Source organism: Hirundo rustica, chromosome 5 (genome assembly GCF_015227805.2).
Source record: "Hirundo rustica isolate bHirRus1 chromosome 5, bHirRus1.pri.v3, whole genome shotgun sequence".
NCBI lineage: Eukaryota > Metazoa > Chordata > Aves > Passeriformes > Hirundinidae > Hirundo > Hirundo rustica.
Window position 1 is genome coordinate 23,104,660 of NC_053454.1, and position 19,507 is coordinate 23,124,166.

General features: G+C 41.2%; 1 protein-coding gene across 4 annotated transcripts; it reads left to right on the top strand.

The window, feature by feature from the left end:
- The first annotated feature begins 10,428 nt into the window (after nucleotides 1-10,428).
- On the top strand, nucleotides 10,429-18,032 carry CHRNA9 (cholinergic receptor nicotinic alpha 9 subunit). 4 transcript variants are annotated; one of them, XM_040064773.2, is made up of 8 exons: nucleotides 10,429-10,574; nucleotides 12,234-12,379; nucleotides 13,229-13,383; nucleotides 14,049-14,302; nucleotides 14,474-14,581; nucleotides 15,883-15,998; nucleotides 16,815-16,873; nucleotides 16,965-18,032. In XM_040064773.2, exons 2-7 carry the CDS (start codon nucleotides 12,266-12,268, stop codon nucleotides 16,845-16,847), a joined length of 780 nt encoding a protein of 259 aa, XP_039920707.1. In that variant the 5' UTR covers nucleotides 10,429-10,574; nucleotides 12,234-12,265; the 3' UTR covers nucleotides 16,848-16,873; nucleotides 16,965-18,032. The 4 variants fall into 4 exon arrangements, with proteins under 4 accessions (XP_039920707.1, XP_039920706.1, XP_039920705.1 ...); XM_040064772.2 differs by having other exon boundaries at nucleotides 16,815-18,032; XM_040064771.2 differs by having other exon boundaries at nucleotides 15,883-18,032.
- Nucleotides 18,033-19,507: the final 1,475 nt, after the last annotated feature.

Genomic DNA, 19,507 nt, shown 5'->3' on the forward strand with positions numbered 1-19,507 from the left:
GGTCATGCAAATGTAGCATCTCCACCAGGAATTATTCTGAGGTGCCCAGCTGCTGCTGTTAGGCTGAGCAGATTCTTAGAACATACCTGCATAAGGAAGTACTTCGTGTTCTGTGGAAGCTTTGGGTTTTTGTTGTCCCTGTGTATGTGATGTGTCTGCTCACTGCCTTGTGCTGTATCTAGGCAGGCCAGTTTCTAGCGCTGTATGTTGCCTTGCTGTGAAAGGCCTTGCCTGTGTATTGGCTGTATGTGGCACGGCTTTGGTGGTGATGGGAGTGGGGACTGCAGGGGTGGCCTCTGTAGAAAGGTAAAAGTGGCCACCCCGTTCATCTTTTTGTTTCCCAGTACCCAAATATTTTAACTGTGAATGTGCCTGACCATATAACTACCTGCTATTGATTTCAGAAATAAATTGTGCTTCCCAAATGGGGATACAAGAAAGTTTTGCAAGCACTTTAGGAGTGTGAATAGTTGTCCTAGCAGACAGGAATGGCTGTATTAATGCTTGCACCTTTAATATAGGTGCTGTTTTGAAAGCTTTTAGGTAAGTCTGTTTTCTGGGGAGCCTGGTATTTGGCAAACAAATGCCACGATGATTGCTCAGGAGTACTGGGAAAATGGATGCCTGTCTTACCTGTAATTTCTATGTCTCTGATACGTGAAGCAGAAAAGAGAATTATCTTTGTTCTTATTTATGCCTACATTCTATAACTATAGCCAGAGTTTTGATCTCGTACCTCTCCTAAGTGGAAGTGAAACCTCAGAAGTAGCACCTTCTGCCCCTCCTCCACTGACCTATCTGCAGAGTTGTTCCTCTCACATATTCTCATTCCCCTCTTCTCTGGCTGCAATTACATCTGCACAATAACTTTCTTCCTTCTTAGACATGTTATCACAGAGTCATTACCACTATTTCTAATTGGCCCAGCCTTGGCCAGCAGCACAGCTGTCCTGGAACCATTTGGCATTGGCTCTGCTGGACATGGGGGAAGCTTCTGGCAGCTTCTCACAGAAGCCACACCTTTAGCCCGCTGCTACCAAAACCTGGCCATGCAAACCCAACACACTAGTTCTTTTCATTTAGCTATTCTAAAGAATAGAAAAAGAATAGGTAATAAGAGGGGTATTTACTTCAAGGTGTAAAATGGGGAATTATTACAACTCACATTTTTCCCTACCATGTTAACTGATGGTTTCATGCATTTTTATCATGTTAAGGGTGAAAGGCTAAGTGTACGGACTCTAGAAAAAGCTGAAAAACTCTTGTATTACTGATGACTCTCTGCAGTGGGAATTCACTGCATTATGTGCAGATACTGGTTAGTCATTCATTGGAAGCTCAAACTCTTAAAGTTTCTAGAATTTATAACTGTTAATATAAGCAGTTAGACTCTTCAAGAATAAGGGGGAAGTAACAGAATAATAGAATCACAGAACTGTTTGTGTTGAGACCTTAAAGACCATCCAGTTCCAACCTCCTTGCCATGGTCCGGGACCCCTTTAGTGACTTTGACTGGTTACTCAGAGCTCCATCCAGCCTGGCCTTGAATACCTCCAGAAATGGGGCATCCACAGCTGCTCTGGGGAAACTCTGGGAATACCTTACCACTCAAAGTAATTTTTTTTCCTAATATCTAATCTAAACCTATTGTCTTTTAGTTGGATCCATTTCCCTTTGTCCTGCCACCACATGTTCCTGTAAGAAATCCCTCTCAATCTTTTTTTTAGGCTCAATCCAGGTACAGGAAGGACACAATTAGGTCACCCCTAAGCCTTCTCTTTCCAGGCTGAACAACCCAATTCTTTAGCCTTTCCTCATAGGAGAGGTGCTCCATCCTTCTGATCAACTCTGGACTCATTCCAACAGGTCCATGTCCTTCCTGTGCTGGGACCCCAGAGCTGGATGCAGCACTGCAGGTGGGGTCTCACCAGAACAGAGCAGAGGGGCAGAATCCCCTCCCTGGCCCAGCTGCACCTGACTGCCATGACTTTTCAAATATCATAGAATATGGCTTAGCAACTCTATCAGCCAATTCTCTCAAGATTCTGGTATACATCTCATCAGGTCCCATAGACTTAACGTGTGTTCAGGTTCTTCAGGTGGTCACAAACTTGATCTTCTCTTACAAGGGCTCTGCTTTTCCAGATCCTGTCCTGCTGTCCACCTGCTCAAGAAGTGTGTGAAGAAAGGCTGATATTAGAGACTGAAGCAAAAAAATTGTTGAGCACCTCAGCTTTTCCTCATCCATCATTACCGATTTTCTAACACTGTTTTTCAGGGAAGCTACACCTTGTTTTTGGTTCCTTTCCTGGTTTACATATCCATGCTTAGAGTTGGTATTTTTTATTAAAAAAAAAATTAAATTCTTTTCTTCTATCCTGATTGGTATGCATTTGATTCCATTCTAATTGTGATGCTTATATCAAATACATATTCCTTAGAATGACAGAATTAATGTCACCTGTTTGTTATTTCAGTACTAATCAAACAAGCTTAAATCTTATGGCCTTATACAACAAAATTTTTAATGTTTTAATTGTACCTTAGAATTCATAATCCTGAAAGGGATGAAATTTGAAAGTATTTACTTATTTCCATATCTACTGAAAATTAGGTAGATGACAAAATCATATATATGCCAGGTTTCGTACTAGGACCCATGAGTATTTCTTGCTTGCAGAATGAAAGCATCCTCTGCTAGTCTGGCTGAGCAGCATTCTGTGTCCTTTGATAGTCAAGATACAAGTCCAGAAAATAGGGAATAAATAGCCAAATGCCTTTAAACCTCTTACTGTTTTCTTCACAGTGGTTATATGGAAAATTATTTGTGCTATAAAAAGTGCTGAGAAGACTTTTTGAGACAAACAGTTAATGCAAGCCTTCCATATTTGTTTCTGGTCTGCAACCAACACCTGGATGAAATGTAGCTAGGAAAAGAGAACCCTTGTAGACTGAGAGATTGCATTGATTTGCTACTTGAACCATCCCCAAAGTGCCTTTTACATATCTACCTAGAAGTTTTTGTCATCTTGACTTCTTCCTTCTACTTGCTTTCAGATATGTGTATCCACCAGTTGTGATGTCACCTGAATGTTGAAGAGGCTTGGTCATTCCTCCCCGTAGCAAGGGGGACACTGATATCCTGCAGCAGCTGTAGTAGCAGCGTGATGGGCATAACATACCAGTGCTCCGCTCACCCTGCTCGTGCTTTCTGTTGAAGATGTTTCATTTAATATTCTTAAGTCATTCCTCCTCAGCAGGTTTGTAATTACTAATGTTGCAGATGTGGAAAATGGATAGAATTTGACACTACATGTATTTTAAGATATCTAAAGGAAAAGCAATGTTCTTCAGTCGAGGTGGGTGAAAAAGGCTGTTTCATAGGTTGTGATGCAAGCTTGGCTAGAAGCATTAGCAAGTGCCAAGTGCACCAATTCAATTCAGTGCTCACTGAACCTGAATCTCTTCCAGTGAGATGTCATAATGTGTTGCCGTCTTGCTCTCTGAGGTTGGCTGTGTATTCACTGCAATGTGCTGCTTAACCATACTTGCTACCTATATTGCCTTGAAATACTGGGAGAGAAAAGGATAGAACAATATGTACCACAAATCCCATGCTTTTTTCCTCATGTATATCTTCCCATCAAGAACAAATCAATTATCCATCAGAGTCCAGTGTAGACTGTACCTCAGTCATTAAAACCATTGGATAAGAAGCAGCTGTCTCATGTGGCAATGTAATATGCTCCTTTTGTTAGAGCCCAGGAGTAAAACCAATATGAAATTTATTGTTAAAATTGTTCCATGTTCTAGAAATGTTCTTATACTAACTCTCTGCTACTAGCTTGAGGAACTGGTTCTTGTACTTTTATATACATTTCCCAAAAGCTACAATAACCGTTGGATGATTGTAGGATAGTCTGACTTCTCATAGCTGTGTTATAGTTATAAACTGTACTAATTCCTCTTGCCTTTTGTCCAGCATTTTGGTTGTGTTTCATAGTAAAATGCACTTCCTTAAGCTAAAGGCAGCTGAGCAATTGGCAAAGATACTTCACAGCCCCCTGCCAATTGTTGGCAAGCAAGGAGCAAATGTTTTCCAAAACACAAAAACCAATCAGATATGGTATGTGGTTTTAGTAGTAATTTTTTTTTTTTTTTTTTTTTTTTTTTTTTTCTTAACAGCTTTTATACCTCATATCACCTTTCACAGTACTTGAAAAATAGCAGCTGCTTAAGCCTGTAAGATTCAGGTCAGTGTTGTAGGCTAACACTTTTGGATGGCAAATCCTATGTCTTTATTGGCAAAATAAGCTTTTTCAGCCCACTCAGCCAAAGAAAAAAAGTTCCTTGGTTCTGACTCCCTGTTTTGTATTAACATTTTAACTTATTTTTTTCCCCTTGGAAGTACTTCATTTTGGTACGTTTGTTATAGGTTGAAAAGAGGAAAACAATATCATGTCTTTAGACAATTGCTTGGAATTGTGCAGATGAAAACCAACAGTATGAATATAACCTCTCTTAATTGAGCTGCTGTGCTTATATATACTTAAGAAAAGAGATGCCATCTTCAGCTGAAATGGTGGTGCTGCGTTCCCAAGATATAAATTACTCTTGTGCCAGAAGGAGTGTAGCTGCAGAGTTTGCATAAATCAGCAGATTTACTACAACATTTTGCTCTAGAGGAAATATATTTTGCTTAAACTATAACATAATGTGGGTGTGTTCATGCTAGGACATTTTAAAGAATGTCAGTAACCATATATAATAAGATGTTTCAGTAGCTAAACCCATGATTTATCAAAAGTTCTTTTCCCTCAGAGATGAGTAGCTGCTGCTTGCTTTGTCCCACGGGGAGGTTTGTTGGGGCCTAAATGCATTGTGGTAATTTAGAGTTGTGTCCTCCCCCATGTAGTTGTGCCATATTTTGTGTTGCAAGGTGGATGAGCTTACCAGGAAAGCATATGTTTTCAGGAAATGCTAAACCCTCTATGCAGGTACTCCTGTGGTCGTGATAAGTTTTGGTAGTGTTTTAAAGGGACGATTCTATCCCCCTCTAAATTTTGGAGTGTGAAACTTTAGTTTTGAGTTAATGTCTAAACTGTTGCCTTTCAGTCTCACCTCTTCAGACGTTGGTTTAATGTCTGGGATTTTTTTGTGATATGCATACAAGCTGGGGCACCTAGAGCTCTCTTCAGCCTGCAGTGATAGCTGGGAGACTTCCCTCTACTCCAAAAGCTGAGGTAGTGTGCTGCCTTCCGTGGCTCGAGAGTGATCTTCAAGAGAAAGATGTCTGAGTCTGTCAGCACACTTGTAACAGGGTAGGAATTTTTCTCTAATTCAGCTTGGTTTGGAGCATCAGGCTGCCTATCAGAGCAAACTTATGATTTGTGTCTAGGCCCAGAGGTTGCCTTAGTGTAGAGCACAGATTCTGCAATTGGCCATTCAAAGGCATGCTGTAAAGCTGGAAATTATCCCAGTAAGAAAGAGCTGTGTACAAAATAGCCTTCTGACACCTAAAATTATAAACTAGCTTTGTCCTTAACCCTGCCAGATAATGATGGATAAAATACTAATGAGCTTGTAAACATTGTGGTGGAAAAGGAATAACCTGCTGCATGTTAGACCATATTAAGTAATACCAGACGTCTAAGTTCAGAAAGTTTCTCTTCGGGGGCTGAGAGGTGGTTGGCAGAGCTGCCTGTGTAAGTGCACCCAAGTAATTTATATTCAGAAAACCCCACAACTGTAACATGCAAATGAGGATTTCCCACCTCTGGAAAATGTGTCTAATATCCTACATTATCTCATGACCTAGAATTGTGAATGCTTCCTGAAGTATTTCCTATCTTCCGTGTGTACAGCAGCGTGGAAGAAGATATGAATGAGTATGTTGGTTTCAGGTGGTAGGGGATTTTTACAGAGAAGGAAGGAGGAGGCAGTAGGTGGGTGAGAGAAAATGAGGTAGAGAGAAACATGTTGCATCTAAATGAAGAGCTGTGTTCTCTAGAGCAGGCTCGGTGAGGCTGTTCTGCTGGCAGCAAGAGCTGTTACCCGTGCTACTCAGACCAGTTAGTCCAAGGAGAGAAGTCTGACTCTGAACAGTTAGTGTGCTGCTTGACCCTATCACAAGATAATATTCAGTAGCAAATGCTGTGAAGAAAGTGAATACAACAGCTTCTGTGGGGAAAAATTGGCAGGAAGGCAAGTAGAAGCAGACTGTGAGACATTTCTTACAAACTGTGCTTAGAAACCAATCTGTTCTTCTTTTTTGTTCTCTGATGAAGGGATGGATTATAAATGGTACAGACGGCCTTGAGGCCTGTGATAGTACAGTATCTGCAGCTTTTCCAGTTGAAGGCTTGAAAACTCTTAATGGTTTTTATGCAAAAAAAGGGTAAGAATCCATTTTTAAAAATTCTGAAAATGTTCACGTAAAAGCCTTAGGCTAAAGAGCAAATTTTTATTTTATGTAGGAGAAGAAGGATTGAAAGAATGAAATTCTAAATATGTTTTCACACTTCTTACTTACATTGCTTATAGTTTGGCTAAGATAAATATCTAACTTCGGAAGTTTTAATATGAAAGAGATCTCCTATGTCATCTCCACTTCAGTCTGTCCTTAGAGCACATGCGAAGTCAAGCTTCCCTTACATGGCAGTTCAATGAATTTAGATTTTTGGATGATGTCTACATAACAGTCTTTGTGTGTCTAGAAGCATAAAAAGCAACCTGTGTTATGTGAGTGGTGTACAAGCTCAGTGCACCCATGAACGGTCCACTCTTGTCCCACGGAGCGTGCATGTGAACGCACAGCGCTCCGCTCCCTTAACAGCCCATACTCGTTCCCACGAAGTCAAATGTTTGAACGAAATATGTGGGAGCAGGGTTGGATATTGTACCATGGGCCTTAATCACTCTCCGCCTGGGCAGAAGCAGCCTGTGCTCCAAACGTGGTTTTGTATCGGCTCACAGCTGCTGATGCCAAAGGCTGGTACTCGCTCCCTGGAAACCCTCCCGTGACTGGCCCCAGGTGTGCCAGGTCCTGCCGAGAAGGAAGGACGGAAAGACCCCGGATTCAGCCACGAAACGCTTTTGTTCCTTCTGCTTATCTTCCTCGTTAACAGAACATCTCGTCTCACCGCGTCTCACATCAAACGCAAGGCAAACCGCCTGCGAGAGCGGAGGAGGCCGAGCGCGGCGCGGCGGGGCTCGGGACGGGCCGCGGCGGCGCTGCGGGCGGGCGGGCACGGCTGGCTGACAGCGCCATCTGCTGGCGGGGAGCGCCCCCAGCATCCCCGGCGCGGCGGGGGCCGCTCCAGCGCCCGCGGGCTCGGCCGCTCCCTCCGGCTCCCAACGCTCCCGGCTCTTCCTGAAGCGTCTCTGGAAGCGGCTTCCTGGCTTGGGTTCATATCGGACTTGGTAGCAGAACTTGCTAAAGAAAGACAGCTCTTTCACTATAAATTAAAGTTCCGTTCAAAAATTAAACGGGATGTTTGATCTGGGGCTAGGATTGCCTTAGATCATGCCAAAATTTAAAATAATGTTCTGAGGGAAGTGTGGGTTTGTAGACGAATCTCTCAGATCAATGAGAAATTAACGTTAATGCTCTGCATTCATATAAAATGCACACATTAGGGATATTTTGATTAAAAATACAAATCAGATATCTTGTGAACAAACATAAGCCAAATGGTCTGCCATACTAACGTTGTTAAATTTCTTGTGTCTTCGGTATTGAGAAGGCTTTTGGCTGTATTTTAGTTTACTTTTGCAAGCGCTGTGCGATCAATGCAGCATCTCAAACGTAACAAACACGTCTAAAATATGTGTGCTCATGTTTACCTCTCTGTATGTCCAATGTGATGACTGAAAATATTATAGGTTATAGATCACAGCTTATGGTCTATCTGTTTGCAAGTTTATAATGAATATTAAGGAATTGTACATGAGTATAAGAATAAATTGGGTAAACAACATGTAAACATGCTTTATGGGGTTTTTTTGGGAACCTGCTGTTTCCCCGTCAAGAAGACTTTGTTACAGTAAATGTGCAGTCTTCTTTAATATAAGTGATCTTAAGCAAATATAAGCACATCAGTCCACAGCGCTTGATGTGTGTGTATTGCTGATGTAACAGGTCACAAGGTTGTCTCAAGCCTGTGGCAAAGCAAGTCTAGTCCTGGTTCCAATAGCATTTATAGCAGCTCTTAAAGCAGTATCCCTGATCACTCTTGTGGTTACAGTAAGAGATGCTATGCAGTAACTCCTTGCTGACAGAATGGCAATTTATAGTAGACTGAAATTATTCCCTGAAAATGCATTTATCAGACTGTATCCAAAAATCTATCATCTTCTGTCCGTGATTTTTGTTGTCTCTAGCATCATACACCTTCATCCCACAGAGAATGCAGGTTATTACATACTGCCTAGGGGCTGTTCTGACCTTTTTGACTTTTAAACAGTTTTCCACTTTTTTACTCCTTTGACAATTCACAAATGAAATGATGGAGATGGATTTCATTACATGAGCTTTGACTGAAATTATTTATCGCTTACCTAGTAAACCTGGCCATAAATGTGATTGATTTATAAATCCCACAAAAGCACACACATTAACCAGTGACTGTTGTAGTGCTGCTGTGTAGAAGTTATGTATAGAGGCATAACTTTTCTTCTAGCCAAAAGACTGTGCAAGAATAAAGCAACAGTATTTTATGTTTTCTGTGGATCAGGATTATTCTTGACCAATTTCCCCCCCCCCCCCCCCCCCCCCCCGCCCCAGTAGCTTGTTCTATATTTTCATTTTCTGTTTTAGTGACTGTTATCTGTTATCTCTTCTAAAAGGATGGCAAAAGGGACTGCAGTATATCAGGAAGGATGGATTGGACTGTGGAGAGGAGGAAGAAATCTCTTGTCTGAGAAACTTGAAAGAAAATATCTGTGGTACTAGGAAGTTAACTTGACAACATGAGCAATATAGACAGAGCTATTGAAGTTCTGACCATCAGGGTGAGATGGAGAGCCAGGTGAGGTATTGTTTCATGTTCACATTTTTCTCCTGAAATTCTTTTGGCTAAATGTAAATGATGTCCAGTGACTATATTTTTTTTTATCAAATTCACCCATGAAAAATTGTACTGTATAAGGGAAATGGCATTTTACCTGCAAAGTCCGGTTTTGTTCCAGATTTACTGTGCTGAGTACTGGTCTCCAAGTTGTCTACACCTGCTGAAGTTCTTGTTTGCACAGCGATATTGGGGTACTGCAAATATTAGATGTGTTTTCTGACTTTGGTGCAACTGCATCTCTTCCATATGGCAACACTTTGGTAATGAAAACCTTGTTTTATCTGCGTAGAAGTAAGTAGGCTGTGGCCATGGGTATTTTTTTTTTTAATTTTTTTTTTTTTCCTCTGTGATATTGGATGTGCGACGTGCAGGATTACTATTCCTATTAAAGTACTGAGTCAGATCACTTTTTTGTGAAGGTCCATAAGTTCCATAGAACTGGTTCTGAGCGGCCTATTGCAGAATATAAGTGCAATAAAACAAAGCCCTCCAAGGAACTGTAAAAGGATTTGTCATAAATTGGACGAAATCTTACATTTGTAGTAAACATGCGATGGAATACAATTTTGGCACTGATACCCAATCTGTTGGTTTTCGGTCTCAGCATTAGCTCGAGAGCCGGCCGCGCTCAGGTTACCAGGAGAGGGAGGGTTCAGCAGAGCCCCGGACGGTGGCGGGGACAAAGCCCATGGTCGCTGTAGGACCGACAGCTGCTCAGGGAGGACCGAGTGGCTTCCAGAAGCGCATCAGTGTATCGGCACCCTGATTTACTTTTTCGGATAGTTTTGGATGGTGGTAAACACTTTTGTGCCCTTGGGGGAGCAGTTTTATTTAAGGTCCAGAAATGAAGATAAGGAGCCTCTCCTTTTACGTCTCCCTGTGGTTGCTGTTTACAGCAGTGATACTCAAAGGTGAGAATACTGCTTTCTAGCTAAATGTGGCACTGAGGTGTATTCAGACGGGATCTTGTGATCTGCGCTACCCTACATGGCTGAGACCCAGAAGTGTTTGATCTGCTTAGTTTTATTTTGTCTCACTGATGCATAGGCAAAATGATCATGTACGACCAGAACTGCAGTCTTCGGGAAGCTTTGATTTGTTGGGATACCTTTTTAGTCAGGAAGATTTGCTTTGAACTCTTAATTAGTCCAGAAGTCGGTGTGAATCACCAGATAGAAATGTGCTCCAAAGCACTTGTTCCCTACATATTGCCACCTGGCATTTGCGCAAGTCCTGCGAGCGTGTGAGAGTCTGAAATGCTGAAGTGATAATGACTCGCAAATTGGCCATTTGCAAAAGCAGCGGGTGCTCTGATGAGGCCGGATTTGCACCCCACAACCGAAGGGGAGGAGGAGGGGGTTTCAACCCGCATAAGAACACGCCCGATGCAAAGGGGGTGAGCGCCCATCGCCAGAGATCACCACGACAAATTAACGTTTGTTTAGCAGCAAGCTGGGCTGTTTTGAACCAGATAAGGGAGAAGAACGATAAGAAGCAGATCCTGTGAGATGGGTTAATACTTTTTATCGTGTATGGTGATATCGGTCCTCTCCTTTATCTGCTCTTATCCTTTCTTTTTCTTTCTTTTCCGTCTGTATTTTCTTAGTGTAATCTTTATGCTGTTGTATTGTTTCGTTTTTATAGATAATAACCGATACCACTACGTACCTCTTTCCCATTGTTGGTTTTTGCAACTTTTAAAACATTTTTTTGTAACTTTAGCCAGGAGTTTGTTGTCCCCTTTGCCCAGGGGGAGGGGAATAGAAGTTTCTCTTCAAAAGACTGTTCACCGGGTGAGGTCTGATGAGTTTAACATCTCCAGATGGGGAGCAGCCAGCCGGTACCCAGGAAATAAGCGAACATCAGATACGGGCATTCCTCTCCCGGAGACACCTGGTCTGGGGAAAGATTGATAAGAGGAACAAGTGAGGTTCTCTTGCTTCAAGAGAATGTGGGAGTGAGGAGTGAGGGCCGAATTAATATCGAAGTCAAAGGGACCAATAATCAATAGAAGATTGAACGCTAAGTATTGTATAATTTAAGGCCAGCGAATGTGAATTTTTTTGGGGGTTTTATGTATAAATAGGTGAAAAGTCTAGTAAAGAACCAAGTATGATGGGATGATTTTCATTGCACAGCCCGAGAACGTGTGGATGAAATAATTCCTATTGCATGTCCTGGTGAGAATAACATCCTGCCCAGAATAAAGTAATGCCTAATTCTCCAATACTGAAAAGTTGTTGGAGAGTTTCTGTTTTTTTCCTGTACTTTCAGAGTCACCATTGCAACCAAATTGTTGTAAAATAAACCTGCCATGCATAAATATATGTATTTATACATAACCAGTCATTCAGTGTTGTTTCACTCTTACGAATCCCAAAAGATCCATTAAGAAGAACTTCAGTTACCTCACCTTCAGGGGTGGGTTGTAAGAGAGTGGTTCTGTTGTCCTTGCCCTTTGCTTGCAGAAATTTGTGAATTTATGTAAAAATGATACAGGGGCTGCCTAGAGAAACTGTGATGTACAGAACAGTATGAAACAGCAAGAGTGTCTTTTAAAACCTCAAGTTTCAGTCAATTATCATTAGTATCTAAGGCTGGATAGCAAGAAGCATCTCCAAATACATGGTTTGGAAAAGATGTTGGTGCACAGATGTATTCACATGTTATGCAATTGCCAGCTTTGTGAAGAAAAACAACTCAGACATTTTACAGGAGGTAGTTCAAAAAGAAAAAGACTAAATTCTGGAAGTAGCAGGAATCTTACCAGTGCTGCATTTGGGAGCATACTAAAAGCCATTAGCCTGTGAGTAAATGTGATTTCAGATCTTGCTGACTGGAAGTCAGTAATATCTGCCTGTGAAAGTCACTGGTAAAATAAAAGGAATTATATTTACTTTCAAAAAATGTAGGAATTGCTGTATACAGAGTGTTTTTCAGTGGGTGTGAAAAGCTTAAGTTAGCTATTCATTTGCTCCAGGTGAATGCTGTCTTTATTTGAATGACTTCATCAGGTACACTTCTGTATCTGAACTGATATTCTGCCATATATGAATGACAAATATGGTTTTAGCGAATACTGCTTGAAGCAGTAGAAAGAAGGTGTTTTCTGATGCTGCTCAGTGCTTAATCCAATGTACTGAACAAGTCCATGTTATCTAGCTGTAGAATCAGCCAAAGGAAAATATGCCCACATGCTGTTTAACGAGCTGTTTGAAGACTACTCCAACGCTCTAAGACCAGTGGAAGACACAGATAAAGTACTGAATGTCACCCTTCAGATCACACTGTCCCAAATTAAAGACATGGTGAGTGAAAGTATAGTCCTGTTCTCCTAAAAATATGCAGGGGTATATTAGACGTAAGCATTCTGTTTGGATGTAAGCCTCTTGTTTGGAGCAGGAGAAGCAGCCTTCACTTTGTTGTGACAGCTTCAGAAATGCTTCCTCACAGGAGGGGGAGAGGGGGTGGCCTGAGGGAGTGGGGGGGTGTCCTCCTCTCCAGTTTTTTGCACATTCCTCTCTGGTTGCAGCACTTAAGGCTTCCATTATGAGTCTGGAAACTTAGAGCTGCTGAATTTTTAAGACTTCTTTTGTAGTTAGGTATTGGTATCACGCCCTCCAGGCAACTTCTGCTGAGCTTTAAATACAGCAAATGCTTTTTCTAAGATGCAATTAATTTCTACATAAAATCGCTAAAATTAGCCTTCAGTAATTTTTATAAATATGTTTTTTTAGATATGCATTTAAGGCAAAAGAAAATGTATCTGGAAGGAGAAGGGAAGATTATTTTTGTGACTTCTTAATTATAATTTCAAGGCCTCGCCAAGCCCTCAAAGAATTTCTTAGCCTGAATCTATTAGCTATTTACTATTTTGAAACTTGAAATAGGAAATTAGGAAGAACTGGGTGTATTAGACACTGTGATTAAAACTAGGGAGGGTGCTGAGAGAAGAAATTTTGCCCAAGCCGAAGTCCAAGCCAGTGATTTCCCTGTACAGTGTATGGGCCTAGATGCCTGTCGGGGAATTATTTTGTGGTCTGTTAAAATTCCAGCCTGTTTTGAGCACTACATCAAAGCCATATCACAAACGCTGTCTGTGTCTAAGATGTGATTTTGTCACCTTCAGCTAGAAATATTACTACATTTTTATGCAGGATGAAAGGAACCAAATTTTGTCAGCTTACTTATGGATTCGCCAAAGCTGGTACGACGCATACCTCAGATGGGACAAAGATAAATATGATGGGTTGGATTCTATCAGGATTCCAAGCAATTTGGTTTGGAGACCAGATATTGTCCTATATAACAAGTGAGTGTGGCTGGAGAAAATCAGCTTGCGTATTTGAGGGAGGGAGGGAGGGGGTTAAAGGAGTAACTAGCCTACAGAATGTGATCTTTCATCTCTACCTTACCTTAGCGAGGGGTAAGTTTGTTGTCTTAACATTTGTTGTTGATCATCTAAATATTTTGCAATAAAGCTATAGACAAGATCTGAAAATTATGCTACACAACAAAGCTTTTCTGAATTCTTCTGCGCTGGGAATTGAATACTCTGGCTGTCTGAGGGGCTTTCTGCTGACACTCCTAGAGAGCTCTGGAGGATTGTCCACCAAAAGATGATACATAAAGGCTGCACTCCTTGTCTGGTCTCCCAGGCCAATAATGACCTACCAGCAGATTGTTTTCATTTTTAATGGACTCTTATCCTACTGTGTCCTGCTTGAGGTCAAGTTTGAAGAAACTATGGCCAACAAATACAACATAAGTTAGCAGCACTGATGTTTGGCATTCTTGGGCATTCCTACCTGTAAATAATGGTTAATAGTAAGTTCTACTAAATTTCAGTGTAAATATGATTTCAGAAGCATGCTTTTAATGGTGTGAAAGGAGGCTCTTCCCCATTGACCACTTTCTCTGGCCCATACCCTTAAGTTTTTGTTTGTCAATCCTGATTGCCATTTTTCTGTCTTTTAGGGCTGATGATGACTTTTCGGAACCAGTTAATACTAATGTAGTGCTGAGATATGATGGAAAAATCACTTGGGATGCGCCTGCTATCACAAAGAGCTCTTGTGTAGTGGATGTGTCTTATTTTCCTTTTGACAGCCAGCAGTGCAACCTTACCTTTGGGTCCTGGACCTATAATGGTAATCAGGTAGACATCATCAATTCTCTTGATAGCGGTGACCTCTCCGACTTCATAGAAGATGTGGAATGGGAGATTCATGGTATGCCAGCAGTTAAAAATGTTATCACTTATGGCTGCTGCTCTGAGCCTTATCCAGATGTCACCTTCACACTGATTTTGAAAAGGAAGTCCTCTTTCTACATATTTAATCTGTTGCTTCCTTGCATTTTGATCTCTTTCCTGGCCCCACTGGGATTCTATCTCCCTGCAGACTCTGGTGAGAAAGTGTCTCTGGGTGTTACAGTTCTTCTTGCTCTGACTGTGTTCCAGCTGATGGTTGCAGAGATCATGCCCCCATCTGAAAATGTACCTTTGATAGGTGAGCTTTACACACTTTGTCTTTAAGCATGACTTATTAATAACAGGGCTGTATGTCAGGGAATCTTTATGTAATTTGTGGTTTCTGGGAAGAAAAAATTGCTACATTTTTGAAATGTAGTGAAGTACTTGAAATGTGTGTGGTATATGTGTGTTGCAGTATTTAGAAGTTATTTTGTGTTTATTTTAAATTATACATTAGCTAACTACTTTGTATTTATTAAATATAGTTAGATATTTAGAATTATGGTATCACATCTTGAAATAAAGCTAGTAAAGGAAAACAATTTTAGAACAAACACATGAAGTATAATGAAGAGCTATAAGCACAAGGTCAGACTTGTTTCAAGATATGTTTCTGTCAGATCCAGATGGTTGGATGGCCTGGCTAGTATACTCCCAATTGCCTTAATATCTGACAATTGCCACTTTGGGTTATAGTTCCTGGGAATCCATTATGCTGAAATTTAATTTATGTCTGTGAGTTCAGAAAAGTTTGTGTGCAATGAGAGGAACCTAGCTTAGTCTGTTTTCTCTATTCCCACACTCTCCCTTGCCGTCCTTACTATTCCCTTTGAAGCTGGGCTCATGTCACTCTTGTCTGTGGCATGTCCTGTGCCATTGCCATCAGCCCTTGCTTTTCCTGCAGAGGCTGCAGAGCAGGGCTGGGAGCTGCCACTCTGCATAGGTTGGTTGGGTGGTCAGCTGTGTACTTGAGTTGCCAGGAGCAAGGGCAGAGGAGCACAGCTTGTGTTCTCTTCAGCTCTGTGCTCTGACCTCTGAGCTGGCAGCACTCCGGTTGTGGATACCAGCAAAGTCTGCATATTCACTGACGTGTTTGAGTGTGAAAGCATCTGGATCTGCTGGTGTGGGGTGCACCAATATCTCAGACAAGGTGTTATGATCATAACCGTTGTTCATACATGAGGAAGGGGGACTTCCAAGGTGCCATTGGCATGGAGATTTTGCAGACACTAGGAACAGAGCAACTCTTGAGAAACATTCTTGAGCTGCTTTCTGAATGGATGTGTTTCAAGTAATCAGAGGTTTTAGCCTGCAAATATTTATCATGCTAATACAGTAGTCACATACTCATCTGATAAAGACATGCCGGTAATTAGTATGAGATTTTATTTTAATGGCTTTTATTTTTATTTTAAATGGCAAATCATGATCTAAGAGAATTATGGTGATCAAAACTTTGTTTCACTTGCATTTAACACTATGATGTCACACTGTTACTTCTCATTGAAGTTTTTTATTAGAGTAACATCTTTAATATGATTTTATTTTGTGTTCTAGGAAAGTACTACATAGCAACCATGACCATGATCACAGCTTCTACTGCATTGACCATCATTATCATGAATCTCCATCATTGTGGCTCAGAAGCAAAGCCTGTTCCACAGTGGGCTAAGGTGGTTATTTTGGACTATATGTCAAAAATCTTTTTTGTTTATGATGTGGGTGAAAATTGCACAAGTCCAAAAAGAGAAAAGGAGGAAGAACATAGGTTAGAGGGGGATGATGCGTGTCAGAGGAGGCACAAAGAGGCAAGGAGTCCTCTTTCCACTAGGAATGATGACTGCAATCTGAAGGAGAAGCTCAATGGAAATTGGAATAAAAGCTATGGAGTTCATGGTGAAAATGTTAGGGAGACTGTTAATTGCTGTTCTTGTTACAAAATGCTGATTAAAAATATTGAGTATATTGCTAATTGTGTTAGAGACCATAAAGCAAACAAGGCCAAAGGAATTGAGTGGAAAAAAGTTGCAAAAGTGATGGACAGGTTTTTCATGTGGATTTTTTTTATCATGGTGTTTTTTATGAGTGTGCTGATCATTGGGAAAGCTGCTTAACTGAAAATGAATATGTTCCTTCTGTAGATCTGAATATTCTTCATTAGTTTGTTTAGGAGGAATTCAGTGATAGGGGTGCTTTCGAGATCTTTGTCTTGAATTCTGTAACAATAAATAAATTGATGCTGTAGGCTGTGACAGCGAGTTGAGACATTTCATAACTGAGGACTTTGCTGGTGACTGTTCTTGCCTTTTAGTATGGTGTGCTGATGAGGCAGCAGGATAAGCAGTCAGTGTTCCACCTTGGTGGGTGCTGGCCATGACTTCAGGCTGTCTGGGCCAGAGCAGCAGTGGAACAGACAGCCTTGCAGGGAGTTGTATAACCACAGGGATGCTCTGCAGCTTGTAATTTGAGCAGTCCTTTCTCTCTTCCAGGGGGAGAAAAAAAGTGTATTTGTGACATGGTGACATTTTCTGGAGATCATCCCTTCATGGTATTGCCTTTTTTCCTTTTATTTTCACTTGACTTGAAAATGTACGTTTTCTTGTTACAGCTCACTGATCACTTTTCCTATCATTTCATAGGCTCTACATGTCTACCTGCTGTGCCTTTAGCCTCTAATATGATTGACCTTACTGACTATGATCTTCCTCTTTGTCATTTCTGTTGCTGAATGTTACCGTATTGTCACCATGACTCCAGTACGCCAGATTCCCAGGATTTCTTCCTCACTGAGGGTGTCTTCAATTCTTTCTCTTGAGCCTAATAATAGGAAGGACTTCTCCTGTCCTTCCTGTGTCTCATTGCCCTGGGCACTCGTGCAAGATGTGCCTTTAAATGCGACTTGAGACTTCTGAAAATAGGAGGCTGCGACTTCTGTCTTCTCTCACTGTATTTACCTACCAGTGTTCACCCTTTGTGTCCCTTGTTTGCTCTTACAAGCTCTTTAATACTTAATTTTTAAACAGTTTACAGGAATGCCAAGGTTGCTCTGTTGCATTACTTAGCACAAAATCATGATCTTACAGACTCATTAAAGTAGTGCCATAATGAACACTATTTGCTCAGCACCTTAGTACTTACATGTGTGGGAAAATGTTTGTTGCTGACAGCATCAAAAACCCCTCTTCTATCTATTAATTTCTCTTAACCCTCTCAGACTGATAGAGCTCTGGAGGATGTCTCTTATGGTGAAGTAAGAAACCAGTACCCCGGGCATGCCCATGGCAAATAAATTGCTTTTGCAAAGCACCCTGAACTTTGAAACCATGATATTCTAGATGCAGTGGGAGAGGCAGAATGGCATTGTAATGGATCCCAGTCAAAAGTTCATGTGATAAAACTCATTTTCATAATTGTCACAGTTAATGGGAGCATACCTATGAATCAGTAACTTAAGAGCAAGGAGTTAAACTGGTAAAGTGATGCAGTTGTTCTGCCCAAATTTATTAGAAGAAAGGGAATATTTCTTTTTATTTTGATGATGTAAATGATGCATTGAATTGCTAATGGCAGGTTTTCTTTTGTGTGGAATAATTAACACTGTAAACTTATCTGGATTCTCATACATAATGCAAGCCTTAAACTCCAGGTTTTAATGTAAAGCTAAACTGGGTGTCTAGCCAAGAATAGACTCAGTATGTGGAAAAAGTCTCAAGTGTGTTCCCTGTGTATTATCAGTTCCCACTCAGCCAGGGTAACTTTGAGTAGCTCCTTTAGAAGACAAGCTGTTCATTTTCATTCACTGTGCAGAAAAATGATTGCATCCGTTTGCCACGTAGTTCAAGGTTTGGCACTTACACTGCCTGCTTGAGGGAACTGGTTTGCTCTTTGTTGTGGAAAAAATTATTGTCTTTAAAGCTGAGGGAGTAAGGTATTTAAAGATAAGGGTAAAATATTCAGAACATGAGTCTTCAGGATGGAAAACAGATGACCAAGGGTTTACTTAAGGCTTATGGGCGGCATAAAGAGCTACTGTTCACAGTCTCTTCCAATATAGGAACAGGGTACATGAAGTGTACACAGTGTGTGGCAGTGGAGGAGTCTGTACAACATATGAAAATGCTGAGGAACTCTCTGCAACAGGGTTGGTGAATGCCAAAAGATTATAAGGCTATCAAGACTTAAGGAAAAAAAAAAAGACTCTATTGGCATACTTCTAAATACAGTCATCAAGAATTTAAAGGAGGAGCAATATTTTAGGGATTCATGACTTCATGACATGTTCTTCAGTGCTCTTCATCCCACTGGTGGCACCCACTGGAGGCAGCTTCAAGATTTAGACAACTCTTTAGTCTGACTCAGGATGTCTTTCTTAGAAATTCAGATTTTGTCCGCGTCACTCTGTTCAAAACAAACTCCTGCAGTTGTAGGCTTTCCATGTGTAAGGGAAAGTTTGCAGTCATAGGTGGATTGTGGGCCTCTATCATGCTGGTGATTTTTCAGTACTCTGCATGCTTGAATGATGATGTTGAAATCATGCTTTGCAATTCCCTAGTACTATTTATGTGAAGATGTGAATGTATAAGAAACACGTCCCTTGCAGGAGTATGAAAATATTTTGAAAAACAGTTCTAATGACTTGAACCTATTAACTATTAAATTTGCTTTTAAAAAGTGTCTTGGTTTGAAAAGACAGGTATCTGCTAAGGAGAGGCAGGGCCTCTCTAGGAATGGGGAATTCCAATCCTTCCCTCCGTGTTATTATGATTTGGAAGATTAAAAAAAAACTTTTCAGTCAGAGCTATGAGGAAAGGAATAACAGTCCTTTACTAGTAAATATAACAGGACAGACAAAAAACAACAGCAATTATAATAATAATAAACAGAACCAAGAACCCTGAGGGGCTTTGTCTCACAAGTCCCGGGCAGTCTGATCTCTTGGGACCCCGAGAGAAGCCAAAACGGTGGAAACTCCGGGCTGATGGCTGGAAATGGTGGGGTGTCCCCAGCAGGCAGGGGGTGCCCTCGCAGGCAAAGTGCGAAGCGCTGAAGAAGCCGCAGCGGCTGGACCCGGGCTGACCCAGATCCAGCAGGGCGGGCGAAGAGCTCTGAAATCCCGGGCGCTCCAGCAGTTGATAGAATTCCCAGGAGCGGACTCCTCCGTTAACCGTGGACTCCACGCAGC